The sequence below is a fragment of the Suncus etruscus genome, chromosome X (assembly GCF_024139225.1).
Source record: "Suncus etruscus isolate mSunEtr1 chromosome X, mSunEtr1.pri.cur, whole genome shotgun sequence".
NCBI classification, from domain to species: Eukaryota; Metazoa; Chordata; class Mammalia; order Eulipotyphla; family Soricidae; genus Suncus; species Suncus etruscus.
In genome coordinates this window covers 99545127-99572260 of record NC_064868.1, presented here as the reverse complement: position 1 = coordinate 99572260, position 27134 = coordinate 99545127, and the positions used below count along the sequence as shown (strand labels likewise).

The 27134-nt window shown below is 40.6% G+C and overlaps 1 protein-coding gene across 2 annotated transcripts in view; it reads right to left on the bottom strand.

Annotated features, from left to right (window-relative positions):
* GPC3 (glypican 3) overlaps positions 1–27134 on the bottom strand; it is a 439048-nt gene that overhangs the window by 144414 nt on the left and 267500 nt on the right. For both annotated transcript variants that reach the window (XM_049766670.1, XM_049766671.1), the window contains 2 exons: positions 11444–11577; positions 513–638 (listed from right to left, as the gene is read on the bottom strand). In XM_049766670.1, the coding sequence (XP_049622627.1) occupies positions 513–638; positions 11444–11577 (260 nt within the window). The remainder of the gene's footprint in view (positions 1–512; positions 639–11443; positions 11578–27134) is intronic.

Genomic DNA, 27134 nt, shown 5'->3' with positions numbered 1-27134 from the left:
GGTCCAGAAAACCCACCTGGAGTGATTTCTGAGCAGGGTATGGTTCCAAAACACAACAACAACAACAGAAAGAGAAAAGTTCTTAATTACTTTTTGGTGGGGGTTTTTGGGCCAGACATGGTGGCCCTCAGGGGTTACTCCTAGCTCTATGCTCAGAAATTACTCCAGGCAGACTCGGGGGAATATATGGGATGCCAGGGATTGAACCAGGGTCAGCTGCTTGCAAGGCAAACACCCTACCTGCCGTGAGTTTAGGGTACTGTTTGGCCACTGTTGATGATTTTTTTAAAAAAGTATTTTACACTATGTAGAATATTCCAGAATGCATAATTCTCTAGGTGCTCCTGAGTGGCCTAACACATAGGTAGCATTTTAGACTTGCCATAGACACTCCCATGAGTGTTTTATTCTAGGGAAGCAAGCGAAGATACAAAGAATATCCAACTGACTTGGAGAGAAGCAGCCAATGACGGTCTCCAATACCACTCTATCAACTACACAAAAATCATTACCTTTCCACAAGTTCTTGTCCGTTCCAGCAAAGGGTATCATTTTCGGCCACAGGGCTGTGGCTGCAGACGTAACCCGGCAGAGCACTGTAGAAACTGATGAAAGACTTCAACTTCTGGATTAGTTCCCTGGGAAAAAAAATCAACAAAACATCTGTGTATAAGAGGCAAGTTAAACCCAATCTGAGAAAAGTTTCATTTCCTTATCTGCATGAGAGAAAGGCTCTTCCCGACTGATTAGATTCATCCATGATTTCTAAAGACATTCTGGGTCATACAGTCACACTCTTGTGGTAGAATTTTTTCACTTTCTATATTAAAAAAAGATATTAGGTAAAAAAAAAAGTTGCCTGCCATATTAGGTGCTGTTTCCATCTGAAGGATCATTTAATTCTAACATTCTTTTTCCCCCCACCGGTTCCACTTCCATTTGGGGGGTTCACAATGCTGTTACATACACTCTCAAAGGTACTGATTACAAGGCACATTGACACTCTACATATCTGTGGCTTTCTCAGCGTTTCTGAGTGCACTGATTGTCATTTATATGGCTCTTAACCTAGAGAGGCCTCTTTCCACACAGGCTCTGGCTAATGGCTGCAGTTCAGGATCACAGGACGCTCAGAGCTACGGCATCAGAGCAACTCACATCTGACAGAGGACAGAGGTTTCTTTGTTCTTTGTATATTGTTGATTTGATTTGGAAGGTATCAGAGGAAGGAAATTGCAACAGAATGTATTATTTGTTCACCTGGCCTTTTATGCTTTATATGTAAGGTATGTAAGAGAGAGAAAGAGGAGGGTTAAAAGATATTATGCATAGAAATGTATATAAACACACATAAATACCCAGGTTATTATCTTCTTTCAGATATACAGAGGCAAACATGAATATTTTGCAGGACTAGAAAGAAGGGGAGATGTCCAATGGCCACAATAACACAAAGACAAAAAGCAATTTCTTTCTCCAGCAGCGCTCCAATTAGAAGAGGGGTTAAAAACTTTGTTCATCTCCTAGTCTATCTTAAGTTTCTGCTAAGTGTTTGAAGATTTGAGTCAGGGAGTTTTCTGGCATTTGAGTAATTATTCACCAATGTCTCTAGGCTAGGAAAGGGCTGGCCTGATATATATAGGCCTCTAGAGGAGCTGGAGGCCAGAATCTCATTTGGACCCTGGTGGGACTCCTGAACCCACAAATGCCTTCTGGGGATGATTCTCAGATGCAGCCCATAGAGGAACAGCAGAGAAAAATTCTTCTTATATTTCATGCTGCTTTCCAACTTTCTGCCATCAAACTTGTTTTGCTTCAAGCAATCAATGAAGAAGAGAACTTGTAGCTCCCAGCTTCTTCTTTCTAAAGGTTTATGTCAGGATCGAACCAGGGTTAGTAGGACAACTACAGTTCCTAATACTCTAATAGCTGTTTCTCACCAGGCTGGAACTTCTCCCATGCCCTAAGTGAACAAGCTCAAACTAGGGTTCTGCAAAGAACCCTTCTAGTTTCCCAGAGAGGAAAAAGGTGGGTTCAGCTAACACTAATAGGAGAGATACTCTGTTTTCCCAGGTAAGAATACACTTCCCAAGAGTGGAAACTGAAAGAGTGAAGCTGGATAATTAGCCCACTCTCTGAGAGAACGGAATATGGCCATTAGTCTATGGTAAATGATGGGCTTCTCTTTCATAAAGAAAATCCCTTAGGCTTTTTCTTACCTCCAAACTGCCTCTCACTCTTCCCGATCACGTGACAAGAAAAATGGAACTCACAGCAAAGCTTTCCGATTGGATTCCCCTACAAGAAGCTGCTTAAAATGCCCCTCTAAACTTCTCCCAGCCTCTCAACGCTTTTTACAGTTTTCTTGGCTTATTGTAACATGTTGAAATTGAACAGTTGAAAATTTAAAAAAAGGGTATAACTAAATGTCAAGAAGATGGGGACTGAATGAACATGAAGACAGACCTCTTCCTTGAATAAAGAAATACTGGTGGAGCCGGGAAGGTGGCGCTAGAGGTAAGGTGTCTACCTTGCAAGCGCTAGCGTAGGATGGACCGCGGTTCGATCCCCCGGCGTCCCATATGGTCCCCCCAAGCCAGGGGCGATTTCTGAGTGCATAGCCAGGAGTAACCCCTGAGCATCAAACGGGTGTGGCCCAAAAACCAAAAAAAAAAAAAAAAAAAAAAAAAAAAAAAAAAAAAAAAAAGAAAGAAAAGAAATACTGGTACACCTTGGTGGAGGTCAAGATCAAAAAAAAAGTGTGAAAAAAATCACAAAAAATGTGAATAATTTGAGCACAAAGTCGGAGTCATCAAATTCTAGAATTCAGCAGTATGTCTTTGAAACCTGAACATGATACCTTGGTAAACTAAAAGGCCATCCTACTTCATTGAGTACTCATTACTCCAGGGGACACATATAAGGGCTAGAGGAAACGATGACTGTTTTAAACACCACTTCTAAATTCATTTGTCTAAATTCAGAATACCATTTCATTTAGCAGACATAATATAATGAGTAATGGATGGTTAGAACACCTCCCTTCAAATCTGTGAGGACCATTGCTAAGAGAAGTGGGCTTGGAGCTTGATTTGTATGGATTTCAAATGCTAGCTACTCTTAAATTACTTAGTGGAAAATTCTGAATTTTGGCAAATTCTAAATTTTTTGAGCTGAAGTTTCTGCATTGTTAAAATGAAGATAATGAGAGGTGGCAGTGATGATCAAATGAGACAACACATAAAGTTTGGTATTAGGTATTTGGGCTACTCTTGGATTTGTGCTCAGAGGTCACCTCTGGAATTGTTCAAATTGGTAAGTTTGAACTGGGCTCAACCACAAAAAAATCCAATTGCCTTAATTTCTAAACCACCTCTCTTGCCCCACAAATAGGCAATTAGCATAACACTAACCCCCACAATGTTAGTCATTACCAAATTTCCATTATCTTGTAAAACAGAACTATATTAGATATAAAATATTTCTCATAGCCCAGATAAATGAATACATTCAAGATGATTTAGATATTTTAAGGTCCACTCAACTTTATGTGACGTGCTTATCAGCTAGTATTCCACAGGTGATTTACCAACTTATCTTTCTTAGTGTTCTTTCCAAAGATTAACTAGCTACTCAAGATTAATCCAGCATAGTTATTTGAATTTTTTATCAGTAGGCACATGGAATTCACAGGATTTATATATAACAGTTAGGTTATGGTATCCACCTGGGAGTCCCAGGACTGATAAGTGGATAAGGAAATTGTAAAATATATACATTATGGAATACTATGCAGCTATAAAGAATGACAAAATCATGCAGTTTGCTGCAATTTATGTGTGACAGAAGACAACATGTATTAAGTAAATTATTAAGTATCATTAATAAGTAAATTATTAAGCATTAAGCAAAGTAAGTCAAAATTAAAAGATCCAAAACTATATGAGCTCACTAACCTATGGTATAGAAAACAACAAGACAAAGGAATGCAAGCTAGCAAATGTGAGCAAAAGCTTTGTCCCACATTAAAGAAATGAAAAAATCTAGGCAAGAAAAGAAATATAACAGGGAATTAGAAGAAGATGGAAGATAACAGGGGCAAGGATAAGGGGCCTGCCAGGAGTGAATCATGAATGTAGTGCCCCTCCCATAAAAAAGTAAGTACATCACAAATGGAACCAGAGTTAAGTGAATAAGACAGAAAGAGGACAAAGAGCTGATGGTCTCACTGAGAGATGAGACCTAAAGAAACAAAAGCCAGAGCCTAGACCAGTGGTCCTCAACCTTTTTAAACAGGGGACCAGTTCACTGTCCCTCAAACCGTTGAAGGACCGGACTATAGTGAAAATAAAAACTATGAACAAATTCCTATGCACACTGCATATATCTTATTTTGAAGTGAAGAAACAAAACGGGAACAAATACAATATGTGGCCCGCGGGCCGTAGTTTGAAGACCCCTGGCCTAGACCAAGTTCAATATGAACAAATGCTTAGATCCTGATCATAAGACTGAGTTTATCAAATGTGGCCTGGACAGACGTACGAGGGCTCTATAAGCAGTGGCAGAAGGATACTGACATGTTGATGAGCTGTGTTATGGTAACATTGTACCTCTAGAATATATAAACTTTTACATTACTGCCAACCAATGTCACCTCAATTAAAAACAGAAAATGGCAAATAAAGTAGGACTGCAGAGATAGCACAGCAAGAAAGGGACTTATTTTGAATATATCCGACTTGGGTTCAATACCCACCCACTGCATATGGCCTTAAACATAGTCAGGCATGATCCCCCCCAAAAAAGTACTCATAAAAATACAAATGCACATGTGGCTCCCAGCAGAACAATAGACAAAATTAATAGAAAGCAAAAGGTGAGAGACAGCTGCCTGCAAACTAATGGATGGCGAAACAAACATATTTCATACAAGGAAATGTCATTGCATCTTACAAAAAAACCCACTTGAGTTATGTATTTATATGGATGAATTATAAAGTATGTGGAATCATATCATAACACAACCATGATTGACAGAGGACAAAAAAACAGGCATAGAAGAGAAAAATGAAAAGCGCATCTCAGAGTGAGCACTTTCTCATGGGGGCTGCTCCTTGGAATGCTGGAAGGAACTAATCAGGGGAGCTGGGAAAGAGCCTACTTTGTATGGGCAGGAAACAAAAGCAGGCCTGAAAGGGAGGAGAGAAATTTGTAAGAGCTACTACAGCACTGCCAAGTCCACACATGGTGGTTTACAACTATTATTTCTTCATGTCTTCAAATGAAACCTGTAGGTTATTTCTCCAATTGTAAAAGAAATGCATGCTCCTCCAGGACATCTAGAAAATAAATACAGGTAGAACGGAAAAAATAGAAACATATTCCTAGTCTTACCAACCAGGGAAAATATGAATATTTGGACTTCTTCCCTTCTAGATTTTTTTTATCTCCAATAACATCTTTTTTGTTTCTCTAAAACCTATTTTGGGCAGGTTATTCACTAAGTTATTTTTCATGCGCAATGTAGATTATTCCTATTAGAGACCATCTCATATCCAAGATGGCTTTGATTCAAAAAGCACCTGAGAATCATAAAGGAAATGGCAGTTGTTGGATAATTCTCGGGGGCTGTGAGATGAAGCAGTATTTGTGTTTGGAGAAAGAAGAGCAAGGTGCCAGCCAGCCAGTTTACTGGCCAATACCTCTGAGACCCAAAGTACAATGTTTTCATGCAGGCCTTTGCTTCCATGCAAAACATTGTACATATGCTGGGAAAAGAAGCCTTGCTGTGCCCAAGAAACATGGAATCTTGATGAAGAAAGCCATCTGTCCTATTTTGGAGGCTAGAAGAAAGGCTTTCTAAATGGTTAAAGAATTAGCCTGCCTTTCCAAGGACAGCTAAGTAGCTAATAATGTCTTTATATGTCAGAAGCCCCTTATCCTACCACACAGTGTTTACAGGGTTTTATTTCTCTTTGTCACTTCTCACCTCTCCTTCCTGAACTTAATCCAGATTGAGAAGCAAGTGAATTTTGCTTTTTATTTGTTCCAAAAGGACGTTTTCTATTCCCCTGATTTATCATTTTGGGGAAGGGTAGGAGAGGTTGGGACCACAACCAGGGTTCCTCAGGAGCTATTCCTACCTCAGTGCTCTGGAGTGACCCCTGGTGGTACTAAGGGGATCATGCAGTGCCAGAGATCAAATCAATTATCAGTTATATGCCCGACTAGCAAGCCCTGTACTGTCTCTGGGGCCCTGGCTTATTTTAGAAGGAGGGAAGTTGAATACTTCTACCTCCCCTTTTTTCAAAAGGTATTTGAAAACTAAATGAAGAGTCCTATTAATTACCCAAGGAGGACTCAGTCCCAATTTCTTCTCTATTTTTGCTAATCACCCATGACAGAGGCAAAAGACTCTCCACACATGGACTCAGGCCATCTGCTCCACTACCTCCAACTGTCTCCAGAAAAAAAATGGGCCAGAAAGTTGGGTCAAAAAGAGGAGGTCTGGGATGTGAAAATAGCATTTCATGGAAGGGGAGGGTTTAATTTCTCTTGATTCTAACACACACTTGTCAAACATTCTGTGTGCCCTAAGGATAGTGGGACCCACGGTGCTCTCTTTGAACAAACCTACCAACTTGCCAACAGCAGTCTTCTGCTTAGAAAAGAAAAGAATATCTTCGTTGAAGTTTCTGTTCAATGTATTCCATGTGAAACTAAAGAAGATGCTCCTTGCTGCATGCACAGCCCACATAGAAATGCTATGGTTGGGTGCACGTGATCTTTCCTGGGGGGCTCCCTCCAGACCCTTGTTGGGATCTGCTTGGGCAGGCATTGAAGCAGCACTAGTTGGAAACTACAATAAGCCAAAACCAGCCTTTCGTCTCCAACTGCCTAAAATGTCCTACTTTATCAAGGTCCTTTTTTTTATTATTGTTTAAGAGAAAGTCCTCTGAGCTCCTTTGTTAAGAACAGCAACAACAAGAAAACACAGAAAAGCACAGAAACTCACAAAAGAAAACAAACATTAACCTATAACTGGAAGAGAAACAGTGCTGCTGAGAGCTGTTCACAACTTTTGACCCCAAACTTGATTTCCGAGGTCATTTATCTAATTCCCAGATTATTAGCCATATTATTAATCTACTGTTGCCTCTGCCTGAAAGAGCTTCTTTGCCCTTCTCCAGCTACTGAATTTCTGCTCTTCCTCTCAAAGCCCACCTCCAAAGTTGTCTTCTCCAAGAAGTCTTTTCTGGACTTTGGCATGAGACTTGCCATCTTCCCCTGCAATCAAGCAAGCAACCAGGTCTTTGAACATGGCCTGGGTTGGGCATTTACTCCCACCATTAGAAAAGTATCTATATGTGTCTCTGTCCGCTCCCCTAGGCTGGAAGCTCCATCTATTCATCAGAGCCTAATCCTTCCACAATGCTGAGCATAGAGATGGTATTGAGGAATGCAGAAAGGAGGAGAGTCCTATTGAAGGGCAGAATGACTGGACCAGACCCGAAATGCGTTGATTCACTCAGTACATACTTTGTTGTTTTGTTCAGAGGGTGGAAGGCACTAGTGAGCTTACAAAGCTGCTTAGCCAACGGGAAGCAACAGTCCGGGGCGGGGGCAGTAGGAGAAAGCATTGATTTCAGACCAGGGAACTGAGATCAGCTTTTGTTCTTTTCTTTCGAGGTCATTTACTAGTGTCACTTAATCCACTGCCCTTTAAGACCAAGTCAGAAGGAAGCGGAGGTAGAGAGTGCAGGCAGGGGAAGGCTGGAATGCATAGCTGCAATTTGCCCAGGCGGAAGGGATTGTGTGACCCCAGGTTAACATGATCCCAGATCACAGCCTGCGTGATCCCGGGTTAACACATCCCAGCTTGGCATATTAGCCAGCTGCCTGGAATGCAGATGTTGGATGGATGAAGCCACTAGAGATTTAGGGATTTCAGAAAGAATAGGCGTGGAGAGTAAAATGCTGAGTGAAATGAGCCAGAGAGAGAGACAGAGACAGAGAGAGACAGAGAGATGAATGATCAAAATCATTTGTTGTGTATTAAAAAAACATAGTATGAGAACCATACCCAATGACAACAGAAGTGAGGGGAAGGGAGTGTGGTTAGGACAGAGAAGGGACTGTTATGACAGTAGAAGTTGAAAATTGATCGATTACTGGACAAGAACTGTGTGCTGAAAGGAGGTCAAGTGATATGCAAGATAGATACACTTTAAGTCATACATTGTAAACCACAGTGCCTAAAAGGAAAGGGGGGAAGAGAAGAGAGACCTGGAGAAAGAAGAAAAGCTTCTGCCCTGGAGGCAGGCTGGTGGGGATGGGCCAAGAAGAAAACTAATGAAGGGATGGGGGTTGAAAACATTGTATGACTGAAATTCAACCGTCAACAACTTTTTTTTTCATCAACAACTTTTTAACTCTGTATCTCACAGTGATTGAATTAAAAAAATGAAAGGAAAGGCAAAGGTGGATGCCATCAAACAGACAAAAGACAAAGAGGAAAAGAGACATTCCAGAGAGTTAAGGAGAGTCTGACATTTGAGATAGGCTGAAAATAAGCAGAGCTGAAAAGGGCTAGGAGATCTTATTTCTTCTCATCTCATTGTGCTCCTTGAGCCTCTTGCCTTCTCCTCACTGGTTGGTAACAGCTATTTTCCATGCTTTGACCCGAAAGAGACAATAGATACATACCCAGGTTACTAGTTTTTAAATCACCTTGCTGGAGCCCAGCTATTTTCAATCTTAGTTGTGAGCTGCAAACTACCCAGTTGGGGGCAGACCAAACAAACAGATGATTTCAGGAGACTACCAAAGGAATCCTACATTCTTTGTGTGTTGTGACTTTAACAAGGCAAGGGCTTTTCAGCTCATAATCAGATCCAGACAGCTTGCTCACAACTTCCACCGACCGAATGCTACAAAAAGGTTTCTTTCCAATTATCATATTTTAAACCACAGACGATGGAGCTAGTGCACGGGTGTGAAGGGTGCTAGATGCACACTTTTTTTTTTTAATCTGGACAATGTGAAATGTTGTTCAGAACATACTGAGAAATTTATAGAAGTACGAACACTCTGCCAAAACAAGTTCCCCTAATCATATCAGATGGGGTTGGGAGAGACTGGGCCTTTAGCAAGAGAGGATCTTAATCCTTAAGACTCCTCTCCCAAAGAGGGTTTATAATGGCCTGAGTGAAGGAGTAAAAGTAAATGGAACACTCCCCAGTGGTTTTGTTCTCATTCTGCCCATGAAATAAGACCTGCCCCATGCTTTGGTGTAAAAAAAAAGAAAAAAAGGAAAACACACACACACACACACACACACACACACACACAGCTCTGGGGTGAGCCCAAATTCTAGTGATTAAACGAGCCCTGCCTGAGCCCCAAATCCTCAAGTTTGCAGGCTTTGCAATGATTCTTCCCATCCTTCCTTATCTTCTGGGTGAACATCTAAATATCTAAATCCAGTGTTGAAACCAGGTGCACAACCAAGAATCTAGTTGTCAACTTCTTTCCCCATCAGAGTTAATATTTTTATTTTATTTTATTTTATTTGGGGGGGGGGGCACACACCCAGCAGCACTCAGGGGTTACTCCTGGCTCTGTACTCAGAAATCGCTCCTGGCTTGGGAGACCATATGGAATGTCAGGGATTGAACCACGTCCATTCTGGATCAGCCACGTGTAAGGCAAGGCAATGCTATACTACAATTCTGGTCCATCAGAGAGTTAATAACATCAATATAGCCTCTTGGGAAGGCCAACAGGCATAGACCCAAGACAGAAGCCATAAGAATGGGGCTTTGATGAATCAAAGCTTCAGCCTCCCGTTTGCTCAAAATGTGTCCAGGAAGAGAGGGTCCATTTAAAACAGGAATGGATTGGGTGGGTTTACTTTAAAAGAGCTTCACAGGTGATTGTTTGGGGTCACACCCAACACCCAACTTTCCCTGGCTCTGTGTTCAGGAGCAATTCTTGGTGGTGCTGTGGGAGGGGGGGCTGGATATATAGCGAGATGGAATCGAGATTGGCAGGATGCAAGGCTAGCTCTCTGACTCATATACTATCTTTCTGTTCCATAAATAATATTTAATGAAATAAGTAGTGATAAAAGAGCTGTTATTTTTTTATTTTGAGAAATCTTTACTGCTTGTTTTACTGTGATACAGTTAAATTCTCTTATTGGCTTCTGCTTTGTATTTGTTGAAACGTGTTGTTGTTCACATGAAGTACAGAAACACAAATCAACCTTTAATTAGATACAATTAGCAGTAGGAGGGGCTCATAGAGACCCAGAAAGGGTTTTTAGGAAATCCCAAATTCTCACTCATTCTTTCATATTGCTGTTAATCCATAAAAGAACAGAAAATGGGGCTTTCTGAGGGGATTTTTGGAAGACAGTCTCTCAGGCTGCCTTCTTGCATTTTCTCACTGTTAACTAGCATTTATGACAAAGAATCACCATTTCAAAGTCCCTATGGTCAATGAATATAAAGAGAAGTCACTGAGACCCAATCAGAGCGTTCCTTACTTATCTATTCTCAATTTTCTATCTATAGGTGCATCTTTTACAATACCTTTCAAGTCAACAGGAAGTAGAAATCTGAGTCAGTGGTAGAGTTGGCTACCTTGGTTGGCTGGCAGGAGAACAATTTATCCAGAGTTTTAATTTTTTTAAATTTAATTAATGTTATCGATAATTGAGTTTAAGGCATATAATATTTCAATACCAATCCCACCTTCAGTGGCAACTCATATCGCTGATGCTTTCATACTCTGTCATCTCCCCCTCTTTCACACCCTTCCCACCTGCCAGCTTAGCAGGCACATTGCAAATTTCGGAAACTCACCCAGATTCATGTTGGGTTTAGTATCTGCTTGGTACCTCTGATTTAGAACTATAAATCCAGACTAAGAACAGAGGTGATATGAATCAGGGAGGAGGCAGAAGAAATAAACTTAAATTTAATTTCTGTATTAGAAACAGATTCCTTGGTTTTTCTTATTTTAAAAGTGTCAAGTGTAGTGTGCGTGTGAGCGTGTGTGTACATGCATGAGTGTACCATGCTAGTGCATGCCATTCAGAATGGCAAAAGACACAAACCAATCTATGGAATTATGAGACCAGATCTTAGCTGAAAAGGTTGTATTTAATCAATAACTTAAATGGAGAAGTCCATTACATTCTGTGTGACTATACGAGATAATTACAAATAGCCAATTTACATTAAAATATGGATTGGCCATAATAAAATATCTTTCACTTTAACATTGACAGAGGATAGACTTTAATTCATCAAGCACCCAACTCAGACGAACTAAATAACAGGTCTTTAAGAAGTTTCACTCCAATGGTTTTGGACCTGAAAACACAATTGTTAATTGTATACTGAAACAGAGGGGGGGGGGGAAATCCTCTCACCTTCTTCGGCTGGATAAGGTTTCTTCATGTTCTACATGAGCAACTTTTAATACCTTCTTGTCAATAAACAGATCTTCAGGATAATAAGCAGATCTATACTGGCGTTGCTGAGAATAGGCACATAACTTGCCAATCTACAAAAAAAAAGAAATGCAATATAATTATATGATACTTTCTAAGATATGATAGACACAAAATCTGAAACACATCAATTTATTTCCCAGTTCCTTTTGAATGAGCGAACAAATCTATTGCTAAAACCTAAAAAAAAGAGAGAAAGATATGTTTTTAAGGCCAAGTACAAATCTATGCAAGGAAAGGGTGAAGACTGTGGAAACTGAGCTTTCTGACTACAAACAAAAATTTAGAGATTTCCAAATAAAAAAAGAAAAGTCCTTTCCCCCTATCGTGACATGTCTATGCAAGAGGACCCGCCACACAGAACTTGGGTCAATAATATATTTCAGTGGCACTTGGTATTGATACATAAGACACTTTGCCACTGAAAATCATTAAGTTCAGGAAGAATTGGCCCAGGAGGTGAAAGAGTATGTGAGGTTAAAAAACACTTCACAGAGCAGTCTCTCAGACAAGGAGTGGTTCTTGGAGGATCTTCTACAGTGTTAGGGGTTGACATGGAATCAGTTGCAGGTCAGGAAAGCTCTTTATCCACTGTACTATCACTAAAGTCATAGATGTGTTGTTTGACTTTGAGCTTATTTACCTGATTGTAAAGTGTAAGCAATATTGACCCCTATAAAAGAAAAACTAGAATAAAGAATTCTCAGTCCTTAAAATTGTGGTTGGTTCGAATCCCGGTGTCCCATATGATCCCCTGTGCTTGCCAGGAGCTATTTCTGAGCAGACAGCCAGGAGTAACCCCTGAGCAACGCCGGGTGTGGCCCAAAAACCAACCAACCAAACAACAACAACAAAAAGTAGATCCAATATAATCAAGGTGAGTCTATATGCTCTACACTTCATTTTTATGGGGGTGTTGGGGGCACAACCAGCGGTGCTGTTCTCTGGAGTGATGCCTGGTGCCATCAGAGATTGAAGTGATGTTGGTTTCATGTAAGGCAAACACCTTAGTTCCTTGACTACCTCCCCAGTGCCCAGGGGAGACTTTTATACTTCAATGCCAACCAGATAGCAGTTTAGACACTGAAACATGCAGTAAAGGAACATTAGTTGAAGGTAAACTTAGTAACAAGTCTAGGGAATAGTATACTGCAAGGCGGTAAACTTGGTAGATGGACCTCATAGCAATATTACTATCTTTTACATACAAAAGACATGATATTGCATTTTATATAGCTATGGCCTCATTGCATTTTTTTGTTTTGGGGTCACACCCAGCAGTGTTCAGGGGTTACTCCTGGCTCTGTGCTCAGAATCGCTCCTGGCAGGCTCGGGGGACCTTATGGGATGCTGAGTAATGAATCTGGGTCAGTACTGGGTCAGCTGCATGTAAACAAACAAATCTACCACTATACTATCTATTGCTCTAGCCTTTCATTGCATTTTTTTCTCTTGGAGTAACTGTGATCTACCCAGAGCCTCAGATATGAAAGAGAAATTCTTTACTACCTAGGTACCTTCCCAGCCCACAAGGCTACACAGCTTTGGAAAGTTTCCTATAAAGTTTCTTATAAAGTTTAAACTCTTTTTCACTTGTTTTGCCACACCAGCAGTGATCAGGGCTTATTCCTCCTCCCTTTGCACTCAAGGGTCACCACTGACAGGCCTGGGGAACCACATGGGGTCCCAGGGATCAAACCTAATTCAGCAACATGCAATGCAAGTGCCCTACTGGCTGTACAATAGCTCTGACACCAAGACTAAACTCTTGAATTAGAACAATGTCTAGTATTCGCAGTAGCATTATCTCCACTAATGACAGATGTTTTATCTATGCTCTAACATTTAGATCACTCATCCTCAAGGGTTTATCTGAATGGGAATAAAGCTGAAGTTAGAGACATTTAGAGACATTTAAAAATATTTAAAAAAGATGTCATTTGATTTGGGGATGTATGACATGAATTTTTCAGATGTGTTTTATTGGATTGGAGGTAATATTATATTCTGTATTCCATAAATAGGTCCAAACTGGTGGCAGTCAGATAGGGAACTTTATGTCAGCACTTCTCAAACAAGTGGACCAATTCCTACACGTGAAAATCAAACATTGGATGCCAGAGTGATAGGAAAGTGGGTAGTCCACTTGCTTTGCATGTGGCCAACTTGGGTTTGATTCACAGCACCCCATATGATTCCCCCAAGCCTGCCAGGAGTGATCCCTGAGCTCAGAGTCAGGAATAAACCCTAAGCAATGTCAGGTATGGCCACCAAACAAACAAAAAAATGATATCAGTGGATGGGAGAGTAAGACATAAGAATAGAGGCCAACCAATATGAAAGCAGGGACACAGGAAGGAAACAAACTTCAGCAGTTGGAAAAAGGTGGACACATATAGGCTTGATACTAGGCATATGAGCAACAATGTGGTTGGATGACAGAGTTCAATTCCCTCCACTCACTTCCAGAGCATTGAATGCAGGTTTGAGTAACCGAGGGCAGCTTGTGAATCATAAATATCTGCAAGAATGTTGCCATGATTACAGGTGATGCTGCATAGAACTTAACCTCGATTTTTATTACTTATGCATCTAGTTATTCTTCTGTGACCAGAGATCAATGCAAGTGGCTCTTTCACCAGCATCAACATATTCTATGTTAGCACTAGCAGGCCATCTGACACCTGTTCCCAATCCAACCCCCAAATCCACATCTCTCGCAGAATTTAGCTACCAGCACCCCACCGCTGTGACCCCTCCCTCCCCATTGAAAACCTGACCTTTGTAGCAGTGACTACTAATTGGGCCACAGCAAGACTCAAAAGTCTTTTTATTTCTCCTGACCTATAGGAAAATGGTGCAGCTGGGGGAAAAATTAGAAAGGGTAAGGACCAGTGAGAATGTAGCCAGTGTGAGATCTGACCACCCCACCAAAGCCACCCAATGGGGCATTAACAAGCCCATTTCCCAAGACTCTGTGTGGGTTAAGGAGAAAACAATGGTATCCTGCCAGTACCCCTCACCGGCTCTTCAAAAATCTGCCACATCATATCAGACAGGCTGTATTTTCTTCTCCCAATCTACCATGAAGTAAATTCCTCTCATACACAAAGAATTGTCAAAGAGAGCAGATTCCCCACACTCTTTCTTTGGGCCTTTCGCCCTCCATCCTTGACCTCTTCTACTCTGTCTGAAATGTAGATGAAAATGATGAGGTGATTGAGAGAGGTATACACACACACAAATAAGCAAGTCTGCTTTATAAAGCAAAGCAGTCTTCCCATTAAAGAGGGTCTTTTGCCTTCACCCTGGGGAAGAATCAGGCAGGTGGGGGCAGACCTGGGTTTCACTCTACAGCTGCACTTGCTTGAGAAGCCCCCGCCCCAGTAGCACTTTAAAAATCAGTATCCTGCCCGGGTGTGTGGGCACTCTGAAAGAAGTGCAATCCAATTTCCTAATGTAGCTAGTCAAGGATGTCACTGCCTTTCAATGTAGTTAGTTGGAGTGAATTTATTGAATAGGTGAAGCATCTCCTATCAATAGCCCAGGAATATAAAACCTCTTTTGTTTTTCAGGACCTGGGATTCCTAATGGTGCTTTTATTCAAGTACTAGGACCTGAGGCAGGGAAAGTAATAGTTCTCTGAAGTGTTAGGAGAGCTGAAACACAAGAAGCCAAAGCTTTGGATTGCATCCGGGTCAGCAGGTCATTCGGGTCACCATTCCAGATTCATCACAATGGAGAAAATGGACCGTGTGTAGCCAGGAGCAAATGCACTGGCACAGCTGGGACTGGGCAAATATACTATGTGCTGAAAGAATGTCTTTTATTTCAAGATTATTATGAACTTTAAGAAAAAATAAGGAAAAGAACTTTAAGGAAAGATGCCAGCTGACATGGAATGAAATGATTTATTGAGAAAGTGATTGGGTTTCCTTTTGTGTTTTTTCATAAAAATTGCAACTTCCAACAAACTATTGACACCATTAAGGGAAGATTTGAGTGAACACCCCAGAACTGTGGGCATCATGAAACCTGGACTAACACCCTATATCTCTCTGTCACAATGTAAATGCATTTTGACCTGGAAGCAGAGATTCGGTCTACAAGAAAAACACTATTTTCAGTGCCATATTTGATTATGAACTTCTTTAGAAAAAAGAGCAAAAGCACATTTGAAGTAAAGTATGGGACCAAAGGTTTTTGAATTGTGTTAAGTATTGGGCAAGATGTAATTGAAACATACATGCTGGGGGCCAGAGAGATAACACAGTGGTGCTTGCCTTGCAAGCAGCTGATCCAGGACCAGTGAGTTGGAAAAAGGTGGTTGGTTCAAATCCCCGCATCCCATATGGTCTCCCGTGCCTGCCAGGAACTATTTCTGAGTAGATAGCCAGGGTATGGCCCAAAAAACAAACGAAAGAAAGAAAGAAAGAAAGAAAGAAAGAAAGAAAGAAAGAAAGAAAGAAAGAAAGAAAGAAAGAAAGAGAAAGAAAGAAAGAAAGAAAGAAAGAAAGAAAAAAGAAAGAAAGAAAGGAAAGAGAAAAAAGAAAGAGGGAGGGAGGGAGGGAGGGAGGGAGGGAGGGAGGGAGGGAGGGAGGGAGGGAGGGAGGGAGGGAGGGAGGAAGGAAGGAAGGAAGGAAGGAAGGAAGGAAGGAAGGAAGGGAAGGAAGGAAGGAAGGAAGGAAGGAAGAAAGGAAGAAAGAAAGAAAGAAAGAAAGAAAGAAAGAAAGAAAGAAAGAAAGAAAGAAAGAAAGAAAGAAAGAAGAAAGAAAGAAAGAAGAAAGGAAAAGAAAGAAAGAAAGAAAGAAAGAAAAAGAAATCTATGGGGCCGGCGAGGTGGCACTAGAGGTAAGGTGTCTGCCTTGCCAGCGCTAGCCAAGGAAGGACCTCAGTTCGATCCCCCGCGTCCCATATGGTCCCCCCAAGCCAGGGGCAATTTCTGAGCGCTTAGCCAGGAGTAACCCCTGAGCATCAAACGGCTGTGGCCCGAAAAACCAAAAAAAAAAAAATCTAACAGCACCGAAAGATTATACAGAGTTTATGGTATTTGCCTTATGTTGCTGCCCCTAATTCAGTTCCTGGCTCTGCATGAGGTCCCTGGAGCACTGTCAGGGACCATCCCTGAGCACTGAACCAGGAAAAGCCATAGAACACTGCATGTTATGGTCTAAGTCCCCTTCACCCTTGCTAAAATGTGATTGCATGTATGTTTAGGCACCTTGCCTTGTTAATGCTGAGAAGTCTCCAGTGACCAAAAGGCTCAGACTTGATCTTTCAGTCTAAATGGCCAAGAGAGAAAAAAATCAGTCTTTAAAATTTTGGGGGTGAGGCCTTTTTGTAATCAGGTCAAGGATTTTTTTCCATTTTCTCCATATTCTGGACCTATGCAAACATTGGCGATTGCCACTATCACACCTTTACTATATTTTTTTAGTCTTATCCTTTAAGGAAAAAAAATACAACTCACTGAACTTAAAAACAAATTACTGTAGTAGAATGCCTGTCTCGAATACAGGCAGGGGATGGGAAGGGGGGTAAAGTTGCACTGGTGAAGGGGAGTGTTCTGGTTATGACTGTAACCCAAATATGATCATGTTACTTAAATAAAAAATATATTTAATAAAAAAGAGGTTTTTTTATTTTTTTCAACTATACAAACATCCTGCACATTAACAAAATACATAAGCCTAATATTTTATATCTAAATTCTACAACCATTATCTTTTCTCTAACAGTCCATCTACCCTCTAAGCAATACAGAAGGTATAATTATCATTAGACGTATTAGTATTTTATTATATTATTTTACATCAGATAACATGTATTGATATATTTGTTTATATACTATAATTACAAATCTATTATATTAATACTATTTTGGTTTTTTGTTCCACACCCAGTGTTTCTCAGGGATCACTCTTGGTGGGAGTTCAGGAGCCATATGTGGCACAAGGATTAAACCTCTGAGAGCCACATACAATGCAGGCACCCTATCCACTATACTATTTCTCCAGCCCCCAGTGCAGATACAATTGTTATTTAATTTTATGTAGGGAGTGGGAGTTTAGGCTCTACTGATTATGCTCAGAGCTTACTCCTGACTCTGTGCTCAGCGATCACTCCTACTGTTATTGGGGGGGGGGGGGGCTTATACATAGCTGGGGGTCAAAATGGGATCGATCACAAACAAGGAAAGTGCCTTAACCTTTGTCCGATCTCTCTGGCCTAGAATTTCTGTCCAAAATTAATCTCTGGGGTGTCACAGTGTTGGATGTAACTTAGCCCTGTAGTCAATAGTGGACAACCCATTAGGAATTGAAGAACAATAATAATTATTAAAAACACCGAAAATCTACTTCAAAGAAAGACTAGATCAATAAAAAAAGTGACATCCAATTTGAATAGAAGTTTCAGGTGGTACTTCTATTGGAATGAATTAAACTGTATGGCCTGTTAGGTTAAGAGTCAATTAGCAATCATTCTAAAGACTTAGGAATTCTATAGGATATGCCTGACCCCTTGGATCCTAAAGCCAGAGTCCTGGTTCGCTACTAAATCAGTTCTGACAATTAATTAGCTCAGATCTAGTCTTATGTTTCGTTAAAGTATATTCTTTTGTCTTGTTTTGTGGAAGCTACACCTTGCTTTTCTCAGGTCTTACTCCTGGATCAGTGCTTAGGAATGGCTACTGGTTGGACTCAAGGGACTATATTCAATGCCAGGATTTGAACACAGGATCAGCTGCATACAAGGCATGCATCATGCCTGCTGTACTATCTATCTCTCTGCCCAGTCCTAGTATATTCTTTGTACTTTTCTTGTTGTTTTTGTTTGTTTGCTTGCTTGTTTGGTTGTTCTGGGGCCAAATCTGGCAGCACTCAGGGGTTATTTCTGTATCTACACTCATAAATTAGTCCTCATAGGATCAAGCAAGGGACCATCTGGGATGCCAGGGAAGAAAAGTTGGGAGGCACTTTTCCCAAGTTTATTTTCAAGTTAAAAACATGCATTGCTTTGGTCTTTGGTTGTAGTATACTAAAAGATAAAAAAAAAGTAATGTGGAAGAGGCAGAGTCACATTCAAGTCCTTAACCCTAAAAGATTGGTCTTGCTCACAATTTTTTTTCGTTTTTGGGTCACACCCAGTCACACTGGCTATGTGCTCAGAAATTGCTCCTGGCTTGGGGGAGCATATGGGAAGCTGGGGATTGAAACAAGGTCCATTCTAGATCAGCTGCATGCAAGTAAACACCCTACCACTGCACCACTGCTCTGGCCCATTTGCTCACAATTTAAAATCAGATGAATGCAGGCCCAAGAAATGATAGTGCAGAATTAACCTACATGTCTTGCATGTGATCAACCAGAGTTTGACCCTTGGCACCATGTATGGTTCCCTGAGAACCATCAGAAGAGATTCCTGAACACAAAGCCAGAAATAAACTCTGAGCACTGCCAGGTGTGGTCTGATCACCACCCGCCCCATCAGATGAGTGAAAGGCATCCCATTTTCTTTCTTAGAAAATAGATAAATAGTCAAAGGGCAAAGTTCTGTTCCATTTAATGATTCTACAGACTGAGATGTGCCATGATATATCAGATGACCTTTAAGAGACCACCAAGGCACTAGAACGTCTAAGGGTCCACTTCCAGCTTTACTTTATTTGAGAAGAACTTTTTTACCTTGATTTCATTTGATCATGGATCCCAAGGAGTGGTGATATGTGGGGCACTCCTGGTCAAAAAATGTAATCTTTGATCACTGATGGAGTCATCAGAGAGCCCCAAAGAATTCAAACTAATACTCTTTCCATGGATATGCAATGAATCCTGATCCAGTGGCTCATTCAGAAGGATTTTTCTCTGCGGTATTTGTTTTAGGGGAACCCCAGGGCAGGGCACAGGGTGAAAAGGGGTTTCCAAAGGATTCCAGTTCAAATAAAATGTTGAACTTGATTTCCTTTGGTGCAATTGTCAATGATGCTATTGTTCAATTTCACTTAATTAACTCTTAAAAGTTTCTAAACAGACGATATGCTGAAATGATGTTATAGACAACATAAACTTTTTAATAGTAGTAACCATATCCATTTAACAATTCTACAGGTATAATAAAAATGCTAATATATGTTAATGTTTAGCCCGTGGTTAATGTTTTGTCTTGTTAATTTCCCCAGGGCTTTTATTACTGATTTAAATCTGCCACACTACTCAACTGATTGCGCTCTTGCCACAAACTGCATGGAAGGAGCTCAAGTGAATACTGATGAACAGAAATGAGCAAACATTTGGCTGGGTGAACCATTCTTATTATATGCTTGTAATCATTACATACACTTTCGTACAATGAGAGGGGCATGGCAGGCACTTTCCATTCATTTTTCCTACAGAAACCATGCATATGAGCATTAAATGAATTTATGGCACCGCGCACTTCAGGAAACACATCATTATTAATTAAGTATTGATTGATCTGGATTGAGAACCCAGAGGATAATGAACAGGCCCAGTGACAAGGCATGGGCTCTCGCCCCTCCACCGAGACATTTGGCTGTGACTTATCAGGAATTGCTTGGCCGTTATAATGAAAGTTCACTAATAATGTGTAATGTATTTGAATTGAGCTATTTTAAGGACTTAGGTGTCATTGTTTGAATATTACAGACAAGTGAGCTCTTTAAGTAAATTGGAAGCCAAGAAAAGGAACTAATGTTCTTCAGCTTGTCTGCTGTGATGCTGAACTCTGCACAGCCCTATGTTATAGAGAAAAGTGAACATAATTAGGAGGTGGGAGACCTGGGTACCACTCCCTGCTCATCCTTATCATTTCAAGAGCTCTAGAGAAGTTATTCCATTTCCTTCCATCTCAGCTTTCTTCTCTGCAAAATGAAGGTAATCACCATGCCTGTCATTCCAGGCAGCTGTATGTGGAGGAAATAAAATAATGGAAAAGGGCCTGGAGAAATAGTACAGGGGTTAAAGTACTTTTCTTGCATACTGTTGACTCTTGTTTGAAGCCTGCACTGCAGGGGCTTTACTAAACATGGTCAACAGTCTCTCCTGAGCACAAAACTAGGAGTAAGTGCTGAGCATTGCCAAGTTATGGCCGCCAAATAAAAGAAATGAAGAAATAAAACAAAAGAATAAAGTGTAATTCTCCAACATCCAGAGAGAAATTGGATATATTCAATACTGGAGTGATAGTACAATGGGTAGGGAGGGCATTTGCCTTGCATATGACAGACCTGGGCTCAGTTCCTAGTCTCCCATATGGTCCCCAGAGCACTGGAATAAAAAATTTCTGAATGCAAAGCCAGAAGTAATGCTTGAGCATTGCTGAGTATGCCCCAACCCCAAAAGTAAAAGGAATCTTATTCATTCAGTCTCTAAGCAGATATTGCTTTGCTTTTGCAGTTTGCTTTGTATGCCAGGATGCTGGCTTAACTGGTCAGATACAGAGTGAGCTGTAAGGATAATCTTGGGGAAGCTATTTTCACTGAAGACTTGTTTAAGAGAGAAAAATCAGTGCCTTCTTCCCCAAGCTGAAAGGGAACCATATAGAGTCTGTCCACTTTCATGCACCACACAGTTTGATCTACGTGGTTTGGGGATACCCCCTCTGTTCCTCAGAAGCCCAATTACAGAAAGGTAGAATATGATCTTTGTGAGGTTCCCTGCATCTCCAACCTGCATACTCCATTCTGGGAGGTAGAATGCTGCTATACATTTGGTTGACTGTTTTGGAGTGTTTTTTGTTTTGTTTTGTTTTAAATTTTGGAATAACACTCAGCAGAGCTCAGGCAACAGTCCTAGTTCTGTGCTTGGCGGTTGTGGGAACCATGCTGTGCTAGGGATTGAACCTGGGCCTCTTGCATGCAAAGCATGTGCTCCAGCCCTTTGAGTCATCTCCCTGGGCTTGAGAAACAGATTTAAAATATTCCTTTTGTGGAAGAGACTTGTGTGTTACTAATTTATAGCTTCCACAGAGGGATTCTGAGCTGAAAAGAGAATCTTGCATGTGTATCTAGCACTTCTCATGCAAGACCAAATCCCTTCTGAGCACCAGCACCAGGGCATTACTGTTTCATCACATAGGACCAATAACTTGAGGATCAAAAGACAACTTCATATACATGTAGTCAGTAAAAGCAATAATCAAGTCAAATATTTCTCCAAATCTTCTCACCTGCATATATCTATCCCAGGGAATAGAATGGACCACCTACCTACTCAGCTGTTCAAGTCAGAAGTCATCAAAAACCATCACTAGTTATTTCTCTCTCTGCCTTAGTTTTTCCTACTGTTACTATCTTGTTTGCTTTCTCCTCCCCAGTCTCATTAATTTTTGCTTGGAGTCCGTATCTAGCAATATTTACTTATCCGTGGCCTTGTGTTTAGGGATTACTCCTGGCAAGCTTTGGATACCATATAGGGTACCAGGGATCAAACCTGGTTGGTTGTATGCAAGGTCAGTACCTTCCGAACTGTACTATTTGTCTGGTCTCTACCCTCCTTTTTAAATATCACTTAAACTTGGGTCAGAGAGCTAGTAAAAAGATTATGGTTGTGGCATTGCAATGCCGCAGATTCTGGTTTGATCCCTGGCACTGCATGACTACCCTAAGCATTGCCAAGAGTCACGCTTGAGTACATAGCCAGAACTATCCCCTGTGCACTGCAGGCTATTTTCCCCCCACACAAAAATACAACTCAACAAAAATACTGACTTAACCATGTGCACATCCCTATACTCTTATGTGCATATCAGCAGAATCATTACTTAAAACAGTACTTCTCCAACAGGAATCTGTAAGCAATCAGCTGCAAACCTTGCTTGATCCTCTAGATTTATAATCAAGAAGTTTGGGGAAAGGCTGAAATGAGGAGCAAAAAAGTAGCCCAGTGATCTCCAAGTAGTGGGGGGGGCTGCATAACCAACAGTGTTGTCAGAGAGCTCATTGTTTGAGGAAAGGCTGAAATGAGGAGCAAAAAAGTAGCCCAGTGATCTCCAAGTAGTGGGGTGGGGGGGGGCTGCATAACCAACAGTGTTGTCAGAGAGCTTGTTGCCAAAGGAAATAAGAAGGCCATGACCTAGACCTACTGAATCTGCAAATCTGAGCAGAGAGGCTCTTAGACATTTAAATTTATTTGCTTTTGGGGCCACACTCAGTAGAACTTAGGGCTCAGGGGTGAACCCAGGTGGTTTGCAAGCAAAACAAGTGCCCTACACACTTTACTATTTATCTAGCCCCCAAGAATGTTTTAATAAGCTCTCTAAGGTATGCAAGATGGTGAACCAATGTCACAGTGCCAACAACCCTTAATTGGGCACCTCCCAGCTATAACAGTCAGAAGACTCAGTCAGGAGGTTACAGAGGCCAAACCTATTTTCATAATAGTACTAGGACCTTATTAGCCTTTGTCATTCTTAGCTCAAGTATGTAGATAATTTTCCAGAAACTACATGCTACATAATGACACAGTGTCCTGGAATGTGTATTTGTGCATTCTCCATTTTCCCAAGATGCCAAATGTAGAGTTCCTATGCTTGCATTTTTCTAGCATGATTGGAACTAAGTATTTAGCAATTATCAGCAATGTTACTGATGCCATCAATCAGCTCTAGAACTGCATCATCATTTACTATATGGCGATTTTGAAGTCGTGCCTATGTGAATGCCATGGCAAACCACCTCCATAAAGTCTTGTTGGCAATTCCTTTAGATACTCCAATTCTAAGTGGAAAGTGGAAGCAGGTCTGGAACTGCAGGAAATAATACAAACCAGGCTGGAGAGATGAAATATGGGTCTAGGGACCTTTCTAACATATGGAGAGAGATTCACTGGAGCCCCAGTCTTTATTGGGAAGAATAAGACCAACCCAATGGGTGGAGAACAGGTTGAGATAGAGAGCCTATCCAGAAGTACTTCACTCCTAGGTAAGATTTATATATGCGAAGAAGCCATCTTTGATTAGAATAAAACTGGTTAACCCAATAATCCCCTTTACACATAGTTTTGCAAAATGGATGCTAAATGTGACTGTAATTGGTGATTGTAGATGTTGTATTTTATTAGTCCAAAGAAAAAAAATTTTTTGATAAAATATTTTTTCTGATATTCAAGGATAAAAGGTTAGCAGATAAATAGGAGGTCCAAACATATCTATTCTCTACACCCAGCTGTGACTTCTAGGTCTAAAGATGCAAAAATAATGTCAAATAGACTGACTGGAGTTCTCTAAGTACAGAAAGGAGAGACCAAAGCTATGACAGTTATAGTTAAGAAACAAAAATATGGGCAAAGCTATCATCTCTTTAACTTTATAGAAACTATTTTACTTTATGTATAGACTGCGCCATATGTGGTGGTGCCTAGGGGGTGTTTTTCTGGGTCTGGAATGAGGAATAACTTCTGGTTGGAAGTTGGAGGTTGGGGCAGTAGGCCAAGCATAAAATTAGTATAGGCTAGATACAAGTAAATGTCCTATCCTTCTGTATTATCTCTTCTATCCTGGTACTATTTTATTGCATGTGATCTAACCAAGATTTAAAAAATAGCATTACAGGGTAAGCTATGTTGTACAGGCCTCTTAAAATTAATCATTCACAGCTTAAAGACCAGGGAATTACATATTTGAACATCAATGCTATGAGCTCTTTAAAAGTAAAAATTGGTTGTTACAGCTTTTCTGCATGGAAATGAAAAAGTCACTGAAGCATACTGTAAGGTAAGCTATTGTATTGCAGTAACTAGAGAAATAAACAAAGTAAGGGAGAAACTAATAAGCCACTGTAGAAATGACCTTGCCAAATGTCTAGAGATAAAACCAGTACAGGAAATCACACCACATTCCAGCAAAAGAAAGGAACTCATCAAATGAAAGATTCAGCTGCACACATAGAACTGTGGTTTGCCATTCAAAATGGATACATCTACAGATGCGCCCTAGATTTCCCCCTTTTGCTTAGATTTATTCAGCATCATCTCAATGCCCACTGTTTACTGTCCCATATCATTGCAGTAAGGTTCAGAAAAACAAAACGCCAAGTAATGCTAAAATAACCAATGCATTGAATAACATTGAAAATTCAAGGTTTACAGAAAATACATGACCTGATATTCACGGTGATGGTGCAAAAAGCCAGCGGGAGAATGTGGGAGAGATAGAACCATGGAAAGTGTGTACACCTTGCACACATTTGTCCTGGATTCCATCACTGGCATTGCACTGAGCCAGGAGTGAGCCCTGAATACTTTGTGTGTAACTCAAAAGCAAAAGAGTAAAAAGGAAACAAGAAAAAGGAAAAAAAATCAACTTTGCATTGAACTCCTAACACTCTTTCATTCTAGTCCCAACAATGGTTCCCAATGATCTTTCTACATCTGAGTCTCTAGTCAACTTCCTGGTTTTGTTTATCTTCTCTGATCTTGGGGAGTTGGCCGTGTTATTTTATCCAGTAGAGATCTTCATGTGTCTTGCGGGCCAAACTTTGGGGACCCCTGTTCTAGAAGTTTGCTGCTCCTATCCTGACTTATGCAAAGGTACCATCAGTTTTTTCTTTTTTTTAGTTTATTTGAAACTTTTTTTCTTTATGTAAACATCTTGATTACATATATGATTGTGATTAGGTTTCAGTCATGTAAAGAACACCCCCTTCACCAGTGCAACATTCCCACCAACAATGTCCCAAATCTCCCTCCATCTAACCCTACCCCCACCTGTACTCTAGAAGGCTTTCCAGTTCCCTCATTCATTCACATGATTATGGTAGTTCTCTGTGTAGTTTTTCTGTAACTGCACTCACCACTCTTTGTGGTGAGCTTCATGAAGTGAGCTGGAAGTTCCAGCCTCCTCTCATTGTCTCTGAGGATTGTTGCAAAAATGACTTTTATTTTTCTTAAAACCCATAGATGAGTGAGACTATTCTGCGTCTCTCTTTCCCTCTGACTTATTTCATTCAGCATGATAGATTCCATGTACATCCATGTGTAGGAAAATTTCATGACTTCATCTCTCCTGACGGCTGCATAATATTCCATTGTGTATATGTACCATAGTTTCTTTAGCCATTCGTCTGTTGAAGGGCATCTTGGTTGTTTCCAAAGCCTGACTATTGTGAATAGTGCTGCAATAAATATAGGTGTGAGGAAGGGGTTTTTGTATTGTATTCTTGTGTTCTTAGGGTATATCCCTAGGAGTGGAATAGCTGGGTCGTATCCTATCCTATCCTAATAATGGGGTGTTTTTCTTTGGGTCTCTTTTAGCTAGTAATCTTCGGGCATGCAGGATTTGATTGCATGTAGTCTTTAACTCTGGGAGTATCTCTTTGATGATGTCTTTGACAGTTGATTGTTCCTGGAGATCTCCTTCCTGGGTTTCTGGGACTCCAATGACTCTTATGTTTTTTCTGTTGAGTTTATCAAAGACTTCTATTTTCATCTGTTCGCATGCCTTGAGTACTTTTTCCATTGCCTGTTTGTTTGTCTTAAGGTTCTTTTCCAATTTCTTCTGTTGTGTTGAGTTTTTCTGCATCACATCTTCCAGTACTCCGATTCTCTCCTCAGCTGCTGATACCCTGCTGGCGAGGCCATCCATTGAGGTTTTCAGTTGAGCTACCATGTTTTTCAGATATGTTATTTCAGTTTGGAGTTTTCTGATTTCTGTCTTTGTGTTCTGTTCAGATCGATCTATGCTTTCTTTTAGTTCTTCAAACATCTTCCATATTGCTATTTTAAGTTCCTTATCTGAGAGGTTAATCAGGTGGTTGGAATTTATTAGGTCATCCAAGCTTTCGTCTTCATTCTCTGTGCATGGTGTTTGCGGCTGCGCTCTTCTACTGCTTCTAGTTGACAATTTTTTGGGGGTGCGCTCCCTAGGCCTCTGAGGAGACCTTCAGGGATTCAGAAACACAGGCAGACAGGCGCAGGAGAAGTTTTCCTTGAAGTCCCAGAGTGAACAAAGGCACAGCCGCCATCAGTTTTTTCTGCCATAGTCCCCCACCCCATGTTTTTGGAACACACTATCCACAACATTGCTCAAAGATCAATTCTGGCAATATGGCACTGGGAGTCAAACATTCCAACATGTACAAGGCAAATTTCTTAGCTTCTGTATTAACTCCCTGGACAGAGTTTACATGTACAGGGGACACAGTCAAAATGACTATGCTCAATAACTTTAAAAGATCATCAGATAAAAAAAGGAGGGAAGGGTGGGGAAAAAAGAGATAATCAGATTTCTACAATAAATAGAAAAGAAAATATTTCCAGGCTTCCAGCATGTAGAAGGGAGAATGGAACCATTCTGAAATATAACAGTGTTATACTTTTTCTCAGTAAGACCTGAACTCAGGAGAAACTGGTTAACCAAAGTCTAATCTACTGTGGTATTATCAGAGGTTAAGTGAACTTGGAATGGAAACACCCAATACCAGTTCAATCAAACTATTCACTCCCATACATGAGGGGATTAAATCTGCGAAACTCTTGTAGTATTCATGGTCCAGAGATTCAGACTTATTAAAAGACAGATATAATCATATGATTCAAGAATGCCTCCGCCCCCAAGGCTTCAGTAACACATTACTAAATGCCTATTTACAGCA